The sequence below is a fragment of the Notamacropus eugenii genome, chromosome 1 (genome assembly GCF_028372415.1).
Source record: "Notamacropus eugenii isolate mMacEug1 chromosome 1, mMacEug1.pri_v2, whole genome shotgun sequence".
Taxonomy (NCBI): domain Eukaryota; kingdom Metazoa; phylum Chordata; class Mammalia; order Diprotodontia; family Macropodidae; genus Notamacropus; species Notamacropus eugenii.
Genome location: NC_092872.1, coordinates 667394109 through 667406712, shown reverse-complemented (window position 1 = coordinate 667406712; position 12604 = coordinate 667394109). Strand labels below are relative to the sequence as shown.

At 38.0% G+C, this 12604-nt stretch overlaps 1 protein-coding gene across 1 annotated transcript in view; it reads left to right on the top strand.

The window, feature by feature from the left end:
* The window catches only part of MTA3 (metastasis associated 1 family member 3), a 208647-nt gene extending 196580 nt beyond the window's left edge, over positions 1–12067 (top strand). The window contains exon 17 of the mRNA XM_072635755.1: positions 11506–12067. Coding sequence (XP_072491856.1) covers positions 11506–11531 — 26 coding nt within the window. The 3' untranslated portion in view covers positions 11532–12067. The remainder of the gene's footprint in view (positions 1–11505) is intronic.
* Positions 12068–12604: the final 537 nt, after the last annotated feature.

Genomic DNA, 12604 nt, shown 5'->3' with positions numbered 1-12604 from the left:
TTTTGATGTAGGGGCTTTGACTTTGTTGTCTTCTTCTGGTTGTATGTTTTGATCTTCTTTGTCCCCCAAGTAATATTCTATAGTCTGAATAGTTTTTATGCTCTTTTGCTCATGTTCCCAACTGAATACTTGACTTTCTAACTCTTTGTCAACATAGGACTCTGCTTCCACTGGGGGTGGGTGTACTGTTCCAGGCTTCAGGGGTTTTGTGTCAGCTGCTTGATCCCCCACTGTCTGTGGGCCCAGAGCTCTGGAACCAACTGCTAGTGCTGCAGCCACAGCCAACATTTCCTCTGCCCTGGGGCTGGGGCTAGATCGCAGTCAAACCACATTCCTCTTTCAGCCAGGTCCCACAGAGTTTTCTCACTGACTTTCTATGCTGTCTTCAGCGTTTGTGGGTTAAAAAGTTTGGAAACTGCTACAACTGCCAGTGATTCAGTCCCCTTAATCTGCTTCAGTCCAATCTGTGCCAGCATGGCCCATACTACATGTGGACTGCACTCTATTTCCAGCCTGGTGTGATATACCCTTCCCGTCTACCTTCCAGGTTATCTTGGGCAGGAGATTTGTTTCACTGTCATTTTGTGGGTTCTGCAGCTGTCAAATTTGTTTAGAGTCATTTTTTACAGGTATTTGGAGAGATTTGGGGGAGAGCTCAAGCAAGGTCCTGCTTTTACTCCATCATCTTGGCTCTGCCCTGGAAAGCGTGATTTATATTAGCAAATTGCTATGATGTAAAAAGATGGCATCTATAAAACTTTTAAAAATAAAAACTGCATAAACTATCCCTTGACCTGGTGATCAGAGGATCATGGTTACAGAGCTATGAAGAATTTTTCAGATCAGACTATTGTCCAACCTCCTTCATGGTAGATGAAGAAATTGGAAACCAGAAAATTGAAATGACTTACCTAAGGTCAAAAAGTTATTAAGTGGAAACATTGGAGTTCAGAGCCCAGATCTCATGTCTCCATAGCCAATGCTCTTTTCATGGTGGAAAAATGGATGTAGTGATTGTTTTAGAATGAGACAGAGAGTAGAAACTTTACTCCTTTGGGAAAGGAAAAGAAGTTAGTTTTTGTTTTCTGAAGAAGATAATAGTCATAAATGTAGAGTTGAAAGGGACCTCAGAAATTATCTGATCTAACTCCTGCATTTTACAGTTGAGGAAACCAAAATCCAGGGAGGTTGTGACTTGACCAGGACTGATAGTGTCAGATGCAGAATTTGAACCTAGGTCTATAATTCCAGAGACAGTGCTTTTTTCACTCTGCCACATTTTTCAATAGCACAGTTTTATACCTAAATCCTCTATGGAGTTTTCTTCCCTGCAGTGATATGGACAATGTATCACTTAGTGACTTGACCATGATCACATAGCCTGTATGTGTCAGAGATAGGATTAAACTCAGATCTTCTTGACTCCAAAACTGACCCTAATCCTAACTCTAACCCACTATGCTACAATGATTCTCTGAAATTCATGGAGCATCAACCAGTTGCCAATAATCCAAAAGGCAGTAGAAAGATACATGGCAGTTATATATATATAAGTAAATACTTATTGGTAACTCAGTATTACTGACTTTTTCTTGCAAGAAAGAGCAAATAAGGCATTAAGGAAGAAACAGGGAAATTCAGAAAATGAATTACAGGAGAACTGTATTGAATAAAAGGAGATGGGCCGTTCACTCATCAAGAATATGGGATAACATATGGACAACCATTAAGGAAGGACACCCAGGCATATCCTTCATGAAAAGTATGGGGACAAAGAATCATACAGTTTGAAAATGACAAATGGTAATCTGTACCCATGGAGAGAATGCCTACATCAGTGAGATGATGGGTTCATTTAAGTTCTAAAGTATATAGAATGTATATGTTTAGAGATGCATGTCACTATGAGTTATGCACCTTTAAAAGTACACGTATGTGTATTAGAGCTTTATGTGCAGGAAATTTGTGAGTTTATGATGTGTGTAATCAAATGAAGTATATAAGTGTAGTGCCAGTGATATATTCACAGTGCTTATGGCAGTCATGAATATCCTGGCACAATTCAGAATCACTAAATACAACAAACTCACCACATGGAAGACAGAAACAAAACATTCAGACACCAGAAAGCCAAATTCATCATAGTAACACAAATCTCTACATAATAACAGTGCAGAGAACAATACAATCCCTGAGCCTTCCCCCCTGCTAGGCTTCCTACAAACCAACTCCATTAAACAAATCACAAGCAGGCTCCCTTGAACAAAATCACAAATAAACTCTTTTATTCACACTAGCTAGCTGCCTGCTTGCCTACATCCTTCCTAGTTCTGACTACTCTTGTGACTAACTTTGTCTCAGCTGTGCTCTATCTCCACCTCTTTCTGTTCCACCCTTCCTGTTCTACCCTTTCAGCAAACTCCTTCCACCACAGGGTCCATGTGACTCAGACTCGTGTGACTTAGGCTTCCATGTGATCCATACAGGTCACATGGGCCTATTAATGAATGAGAAAGATCTTCTTACTTAAATTACCATTACAGTAAGTCCATGTGCCAGGCACTTAATATCTTTATTTCATCTGTGACATCCAGGTCATTTATAGTCCATTCAAGGTATATTTAGCTCAATCATCTCCCCTCTGCATCCCCATTCTCCTTACCTTTCTCAAGCTCTTCATCCACCCTAGACTCTACCCACTCTCTGCGTATTATAGACCTGGCAAAAAGAAATCTAGGTCAGTGTAACACTGAGGAAATATAAGAGAGCAAAGACATCTGAGAAGTGACATAGATCAAATAGAGTTTGATCTGGAAAATTAGCTCATCTTTGTAGGCACACATATATTATATACAATTAATGTTAATACCCATGTTGCCTTCCTACTGCTCTGTATTTCTTGCATTACAATATAACTATCAAGAAAATTATGGTAGAAACAGTGTACTATTGGTATGTGTGTTTGTACATTTTCATTATTAATTAGAAAGGCAAAGGTGATAGTAATATCCATTAAAGGAAATTGCCTTTGATGAAATGTGAGGAAATTACTTTTCTCTTGAATTTTTTTCCCTTTTCTTTTTGTTCCTTACCCAAAAAAGGAATGACAAGGGAGCCAGGATGGTCTACTTAATTATAAATTTTTACCTACTTTTAGGACTCCTCTCATTCTACTGTTTTTTTTTTCTTCCCAACTTTCTTATTAGAGAGAAGGGAAAATTAGGGAGAGATTTGAGTGGGGAAAGGGTGGTATTGAACAATTTATAGAGGTCATATTCTTAACGTCTATATCTTTGTACCCTTTACTTTTTTTATTTCCCCGTAGTATTTTTTATCTCAGTTATGTCTTGGGCCAAATTCAAGGAAGGAGAGTTTCTTGGACACCTGACCAGATTGAGGGGAAACTAATTATCTGTTCTAGGCATGGTAGAAGCTGATAGTATCCAGAAAAGGAGGAAACCTTAAAGGAGTAAAGGATTTGGGATTTCAGCATTTGGAATTGTGTTGATGACAAGATGGAAAATTTTCCAGGAAATAGGATTGTTTTTAACAAATATTTATTAATCACTTGCTTTTGCCATATATTTGACTTTTCATCCAAAGGAAGTATCTTCCCTATGGGATCAGTACAATTTTCCAATTTTTTCCTACTTTATATATCAGGTTTTCTGGAGCCTGTTCCTTCCCTTTGTGCAGCAAGGTATATTATTACTATCTACTCTCCTGTGAAGAGGGCATCAGATTTGAATGTCTCTGTAGATACAATATTGTGATCCAAGGTATCTACAAAGATCATGCATGTTCCTCGCTTCTGTTATTCAACATCTCTAACTCCTGGCATCCCAGCTCCAGGAAACTGGTAGCGGCAAGTGATGCCGTGCCAGTGAGCAGACTCTAGGGATACATATGCTGTCCCTGTGAATCCCAGCAGGAATCGATCAGTAGGAGCAGCTGATGGCTCTGTTCTTTCTGTACGGGCCTGGGTCGCCTTCTGTCACAATTTTTATGCCATTTCAACAGACACAAAGGATTTCCTGACTTAAAAAAAAAATTTGAATTACTGTTTATAGAAAACTAGCAAACTTTATTCAAATGAGCAAAGAAAGCGGCTCTGGACTGGCCTCTGGCAACCCTTTATTGAGGCATAACCTGGTTAAATCAACCAAAGCATCTCAGTGTTTCTTATTATTTGAAAATGGGCCATTATAGTTTCAGGGCTTATTGAATGTGAAGCCATGTATCAGAGTAGAGAGTGTGCTTAGATTGTCTGCAGGGCTATTTAGTCATTATCTGAGAGCAGTTATGTTCTCTAAATCTGTTGAAGTGTGAATGGGAATGGGTAATGGAGGGAAGGTGTATTAGATAATCAGCAATGCTTTCTGAGAGTATTCTGGGATAGTACGATTGGACATCCAAGGACACAACATTAGGTTTCTCCTGCATGAGGAGGTCAACCCAAACCCAGAATCATTTACCACCATTTGGAGATTCCCCTATCCTGTACTCTGAGTGAACAGATTGTTCTCTGTTAAGTATGTGAACAGTTTGAAAATTTGCCTGTCTAGGTATTCTGCAAGAAATCTACATCAGAGTAACCCAGGCCCCAGAGAGGGCATATTAACATTCATAACTAAATACCAACCTTGTTGTTTTTATTCCTGAATGCCTACTCATATTTAGTCACGTGTCACAGAGAATATGTGGAATCTGGAAAAGTCTGTTTCCTCATTCTTAAACCTTTTGTGTCTCTTGTATAGCACTATGTATGAATCATTGTAAAAGGAGATGATTCTTGGACATACTAAAACAGAAGACAAGATCAGAAGGACAGGAAAGAAAGCTTTTGTTCTCAAAAGAGAAGCCTTCAGCTATAGGAGGTTTGACTTGTTCCTAAAAACAGAACTGGGTTGTGCTGAAAGAGGCATGTCAATATTCCCTAGCCAAGGAGATTTTGTGGCACTGGTTTCCATTCAATGGGGAACCAATCCCTCCCCAGCTACTGTTCCCAAGAAATTATTGTGGACCTTTAAAATTGGTTTGGTTTCTGTCTTTCTAAGCTGATGTCTACCTTTTAAACAATGACAATAAACAGTTAATAATCCCTTGGAAAGTGTACATGTGTGCATGCTCAGACGCACACACACACACACACACACACACACACACACCTACACACCTACCTTCACATACAAAACAAGACATGGGAACATTAGTATTTGATAATTCTCAGAAAGGAAGTGCCAATCCCAGAAATAAATTGATTTAAACTCCTGGCTAAGCCAACATCCAAATGAGTGAGCTGATGTCTCCTCAGTAAGGACCCCTAGGGTGATATAATGATGTAAGATTTTGTCAAAGTATGAAAAAATGAACTGATGTGGAGACTTTCTGACTCATTTTAAGCCCCTGAGGCTTTGTAAGAGTCTCTTATTCTGTACAATTTTGTTTTCTTTCTATTTTCCCTTTCTGGATGACTGAGCACTCATAAAACATCTGAATTGTATAATATGTTCTGAAAAGCTTTTTCAAAAGTTTGCTTCACTCTAAATTTAGAGACCCTGTACTCCTCTTGTTAGAGAGTACTGGCAATACAGTTTCCAGAAGGCACTAATTCTGGGTAGTAAAGCTTATAGAAATCAACTACCGAATAATTTTATATGTCTATATGAATGAGCGAATGGGTTTTAATGCAGGCACACGTGAGGGTAGTACATTTTGGGGTACATCTTTTTAACTATATGCATAAAATGAAGGGCTCTGGGTCCAATCCATGAAAGGAAACTAGAGTCATAAATTATTTCCTCTAGAGATAAACCCAGTGTGCCATCATAGCATGAAAAGCTAACTAAACATTGCATGCTATGAAGTATTGAAAATAAAATAAAAATTATTCTACCTTTATATAAAACTATAATGAATATTTACTGTGGCTGCAGTATACAGTCTGATTGCTGAACCTTAAGATAGACATAACAGAACCGAAGATAGCTCAGAGAAGGATTTCCAATTCAAGTATTTATTAAGCACCTACGATGTTTGGAGTACTGTGCTAGGTATTTACTAGAAAAAGAGAAAGCAAAAAACAGTCCTGACTATTAAAGAATTTACATCATATTGGGATCTGGACTAGTATTTGGGTGGGGGGAGTATGAGGCTGCCATATGAGAAAATAGTGAGAGTAGGATTCTTTAGCTTGAAAAGAAAGGGATGCCATCAAAACCCATAAAATCATGAATGATTCAGTGAAAACAGAAGTCTTCACCAAACCCTGAAGTACCAGAATAAGGGAACAACCTTTGAAACTTTAAAGTAGTGCATCTGGATACTTGAAAGGAAGTAGTATTTCCCACATTAGGTAATAAAAGAAGGAAACTGATTTTTCTAAGAGCACTGATGAATTTTTAAAGCATTGGATGTTTCTTAAAAAGGTCATGAATGCCTCCTAAAGGAAAATGGACCATAGTTTATCTTTAAGGTTGATTTCAAGGAGCACAATTGTGCTCTTCCATGGTACACCCCTTGAACCTGCCTTTTTCAGTAAAGTACTGGGTTGATGAGACCTAGATCTTACTGACTTAGTCCCTAGGGTTTCAAAGATATTGCTGTACCTTGGATTGTAATAGCACTTTAAGTGGTTGCCTGGCCCTTTTTCTTACTGATTTCTCTTAAGGTATATATTCTACCAGAGATGCTTGAGGATAGTCTTTTACCACACCACAGCAGAGACAGAAATAAAATTGTTATTGTCATTAGAGTGTCCTACCTTAACAAAAAGAGGAAATAGATATGGAGTTCAGGAAACATCCCAGACCTGTCACAGAGATGTAATATATTAGGGATGAGGAGCTTCAGCTATTTGAACATCTGTTAGAGTTCACACTGTCTTTTCCCAAAACAGAGCAGCTAATAATTTCTTGACTTGCCTTAATGTTCATTTCATCCCTTTTTGCTTATTCTTTACACTATAAAACAAATTTTATTAATGTTTTGTTTTTACATTATAAACATTTCCAGATTTCTCCCACTCCAAAAGGTCTCATGTGGCAAAATAAAAGTTAAGCAAAACTAATAATTCATTCATCTGACAATGTATGAATCATCCCACATCTATAGCACCCTCAAAACTCTCTATTTAAAAAAATTAGTTTTTAATTCCCGATTCCACATTCTTTTCCTCTCTCCACCCCTCTCCCATCTGTTGAGAAAGTGAAAAATATGTTAACTATTATACATATAGCCACACAAAACATATTTCCACATTCTGAAAAAAAAGTAAGAAAAACAAAGAAAAGGAAAAAATTCAATCTGCATTCTGAGTCTATCAATTTTCTGTCTGGAGGTAGATGGCATTTTATGTCATGAGTCCTTTGAAATTGTAGTGAATCATTGTATTGATGAGAGTTACTAAGTCTTTCACAGCCAATTTTCCCTGTTTCTGCTTACTTCACTTTATATCAGTTCATATAGGTCTTCCCAGGTTTTTCTGTAGCCATCCCCTTCATTATTTGTTATAGCACATTCATATACCATAACTTGTTCAGCCATTCCCCACCTGTTGAGCATCCTCTCAGTTTCCAGTTCTTTGCCACCACAAAAAGAGGTACTTTAAATATTTTTGTACATATAGCTCCTTTTCATTTTGCTTTGATCTCCTTAGGGGTACAGACCTAGTAGCAGTATTACTGGGTCAAGAATCTCTCTATTTTTAAATTTTTTTCAATTAACATATTTATTTTCTCTCTTTCTTACTGTCATTTCATTGAAAAAAGAGAAAACCAAAACCTTTGTAATAAATATGCATAGTCAAGCAAAACAAAATCCCTTATTGCCTATATGCAAAAATGTGTGTTTCATTCTGTAACCAAAATCCATCATCTCTCTGTCCAGAAGTGGATAATATGTTTCATCATCACTCCTCTGGAATCATGACTGGTTATTATATTTATCATAGTTTTTAGAGCTTTCCAAGTTGTTTGTCTTTACAGTGTTGTTAATATATAAATTGTTTTCCTGGGTCTATTCATTTCATTCTTCATTTGTTTAGAAAAGTCTTTAAAATTTCATCCTTCAGAAAGTGGGAAAAAACCCAACGAGGGAAAATTTCGTTCTAGATTCACTCAGTGATCTGACTGTATGAAGACATTTGATTCAGGAATAACTCCCTCTTCAATAATAAATCATTTCCTATCTATTAAAATATAATAAATTCCTTCCTTCTTTTGTTGCTTGTATTCAGCACTTACCATGTCCAGCATCTATTGATTCTTTTCTCAAAAAAGTATTATATATGTATCTTTAGTATGTCTATATATACATACACACATATGTGTGTATATGTATATATGTATTATGTACATATATACACATATATACATGTGTATGTGTGCATATATGTAAGGGGGAGACCGAGAGAGAGACTTCTGTCTTGTCAATAGTCTTTGACCTTTCTCATTTCTTTTTAATGATTTCCTAATGTATTTTTCACCATTCTCACCTATTCCTACTTTTGCACTGACATTACCAGTATCACAGTATTTATGCTGACTTAATTTGGAGGGTCTTTGTGAAAATCTAAGTAAACTTTATAGCATCCTCTTTATCTACCAGTATAGCAACCTTGTCAAAAAGGGAAATTAGGTTAATATGCATATAATAAATCCAACACATAACTTTTAAAGCTTCCCTGCTTATCTGTTTCCTTCAGGCATTCCTTCTTTCTTCTTCTATACATGTTTTTAAAAAATGCTTCAATGCCAGCGTGTGTGTGTGTGTGTGTGTGTGTGTGTGTGTGTGTGTGTGTAGAGAGAGAGAGAGATTGAGTGATTAATTGTAAAACACACAGATAAATTGAAGAAAAGTATGGGCCAGATTGCCTTCAGAAAATTGCAGAACTTTTTTAATGATCTTAAACTTCTCTCAGAAACAAAACTTCATCTTGCTAACACCAATAACAGACTAGTGTTGTGTGGCTGCGATTTTTGAAACACAACATTCTCCAGTGAATTAAAAATAAATCTCACCCAAAAGACAGTAGAGACACACAGTATAAGTAGGCTACAAATAAAACAAATGGGGAACTTTGAAGGACAGGAAGAAAGGATTTCATCAGAGAAATTTATGATTAAAAAAATGAACTTGCCATTTGACTAGAGTAAGGGACAAAATGGTTCCATTCACTGGTATCTTCACAATATTGTTAGAAAGTGAGGAACACACCTAATGTGTATTGAGTGACTCCAATGACAAACATGGGAAAAATGGAACAAGAATTTCACAAAATGATCAGGTCTAGATGATTTCTGGTCTGCAGTGTTGGAGGGAATCTTGATGACATCAAAGATCCAATTAAGATTCCAGCAAAGTCTTGCGTCAAGTCTCCCAAGCAATTCATGTGCAAAATATGGGAGAGTTCCTCTAGATAATAAGTGAGAGAGAAGCAGAGCTAGTCCAACAGCTGGCCCCAGAATTATAATAAAGAATTTAGTATCCACTTGGAAGGAGATTTTTAGTGGAGTTTCTCAGAAGTCTGGGCTACTTATCAGTGAAAATCAGTGACAAACCAGAAGTGATCCTAATCAAAACAGCAAATGATACAAAGCAGAAGGGGATATGACATGAGTCAGATTCCAAAAACATCTTGGCATTGAGCCAGCTGAAATTTAACAAGTTTAAATCTAAAGTCGTGTACCTGGATTTTAAAATCAGCTCCACAATATGAGATGGAAAGAGGTCAAGTCAACAAGCATTTATTAAAAATTTACTATTTGCCAGGCATTGTGCTAAGAACTAGAATTCAAAGAAAAGCAGAGCCAGTTCCTGACCTCAAAGAGCTCACAATCTAATGCAAACAGCTATTTCCAAATAAAATATCTACAGTGAGATTTGTTTACATTCATAGCAATTCATCTGAAAAAGATCTGTGGGTTTTGATGTACTACAGCCAAAAAAACTCATACTATCTTCAGCTACATGAAAAAAGGCCAACTGTCCAGGACTAGAGATGATGACCTTCTTATATCTACCTAGGTGAAACCATCACTGAATGTTCATTTCTGGGTATCACCTTTTGGGAAAGATAAGCCAGAGAATATCCAAAGAATGGTCAAAAAGGCTAAGTTCATGCCATATAAGTAGCAGTTGAAGGAATCGAGAATATTTGACATGGAGAAAAGAGGACTTAACAGGGCATGATAGCTACTTTCAACTGTTAGAGGAGGAGTCACCTAGAAAAGATATTAACTTTGTGGGCCTCAGAGGACAGAATTATGAATATATGGAAACTGCTACAAGAGAAGTTTAAGCGAAAACATAACAATTTAGAGCTTTCCAAAAAGTGGAATGGGCTCCTTTAGAAGGAAGTAGATTTCCCCCTCCCTAGAAGGCTTCAAGCAAAGGCTACATGATGAGTTGTCAGATATGTCCTAGAAGCATTCTTATTCAAGTAGTAAAGGTCTCTTCTGACCATGAGGTTTTGTGATTCTGCATCTGTTCAGTACTTTGAGAAGGGAAGTTTTTAAGTTGCCACTTAAACATTTGACATCTCTCCCTGAGATTGGTGTTCTATGTGGCTAAAGTGGTCCAAATAAGAAGGGAAACTTTATTGGAGAGTTGAGTACCAAGACAGATCTGTCCACTTTTAGCAAACTAGTATCTAGTGGGAACACATTCATCCCATCCAGCCCTTTGGTAGAATCTGCCAAACCACCTCCCTCAAAACCCTAATATGTTTTGAAATCTGGTAAGTAACACAAGATGCTATTGACATAGTCTGCAAGCAACTTCTGTTTTTCATTTACTCATTTCTACCAGAATTTCCTAGATTTCTTTAAACCTTGCAAAGGGAAATGAAAACTCACCCCTCTTTTGGGGGAGTTTTCATTGTGATTGGGGGACAATTTCCATTTCCTCAGTCTTTACTGAGTGGCTACTTCAGTGTTTGAGTTGGGGCTGGATGGATGAGCTCCTCACCTTCAGAGAAAAATGTTCACAACTCATGTAGAATGCTCACTTTGTAATGGCTAAATTCCCTATGGTAATTTCTTGATAAATCCCACAGCCATAATGCTATGTACCTTGCCTATTCTTGGGTATTGGCTCTGAGGAGAAATATGGTAGTCATTTACAAGCACCACTGCCAAATGACTTGGTTAACAGGTGGCAGCGTAACCCAGTAGTTATCCATCCTTGTGATTTCTGCCCACCCTATTTTATAAAGCCATTAAAAAGTCATGACTGATTATTTGCATCTTTAAAAAGAAAAAAATGCTTTTAGTAACATGTATGCTCACATCCTTCTTTCTGCCCCAATTAAATTTCCAAAAGTATGCCCAAAAGAGGTGCCAACAAGAATCTATGTGTGCCTCTATGAACATTTCCACTTCCGTTTAGGATTAGATCAAGTTTTAACTGGAGCAATAACTCTACCTTACTGACCATTAACTCTCCACATACTGCATTGACTGTGCATCTGCTGACCCAAGTTCTCTCTTTCTCTCTCTTTTCCAGAACTCACATGCTGTGTTTCAGACTGAGATGTCCTCACCCCATCCTCCAAACCAAGACCCTCTTCACTGTCCTACTGACGTTCACAGCTTTGGCTTAGGAAGAAGCAGTGGTGCTTCTGTCCCATTACAGCTTGAAACCCCTATGACCTGACCCCACACTGGGTCAGTGGCCCGCAGTGGGGAAACTTGAGTTCAGATTCCCAAAGCTACATCTCCATTTTGTGAATTGATAACATCTCCCTTAGCCTCTCAAGCTACAAGCTGCTCCAGAGCAGGACCCATTTGAGAAAGGAGACGAAAGTTTACCCTACTCTACCCTGTTTTGTTGGCAGCCCTTCAGCATCGCAGGATTTGCAATTTTTCTCTCCCTTCTCTTGAACACATAAATGGTCAGCTGTTATCTCCTAGAATGAAGCAAGTCCTGAGCCCTGCTGCCTTGGGGAGACAGTAGTGTTTCATGGATCAGCCTCATTGTGGTTTGTGAGGATGTTGTCATTGTGTGTAGGGAGGGGATATAACATCTTTCTGAAAGAATTCTTAAGAAATGTGCTTATGTCTGTGTAGCCTGCTGTGACATCTTTTCCCCTTTTCCAGGCATCGAGTCACATAGCTTTGATACCTCCTTCACATAACTTCCTCTTTGATGCTAAGCTTCTGTTAGTTGCGTGGTTTATTTTAAAAGGGAAACTTTCTCTCCCCCTAGGCAGCAAGAGTCTCCAGAATTACCTGTCTCAAGCAGCAGAAAATTGCCTTTTGTGATTCTGTGAAAGCTTCCTTGTCGCCTGTCTTTTTAATTGTTGGGTATAGCCCGAGGCCTTAACGTTCACATGTAGCTCTTAGATTATCTTTGCTCTCCCCCCTCCCAGCCCCTACATTCCCCCTAATGCTTAAACTTTGCCTCCAATTTGTCATAAATGATATGACACAAATTATTTTCTTCCCTTTCTAAGGGAACTTTCATTCTATTCACTGATGATAATCCAGATGTTCTGGGCACATGTTTATCAGTTGATCCCTGCAGGTCATCCAAGTGACAAACCAGCAAAGGATAAATTGGGACTGAATCTACCCTCAAATGACTGAGACAACCTGAGACAAAT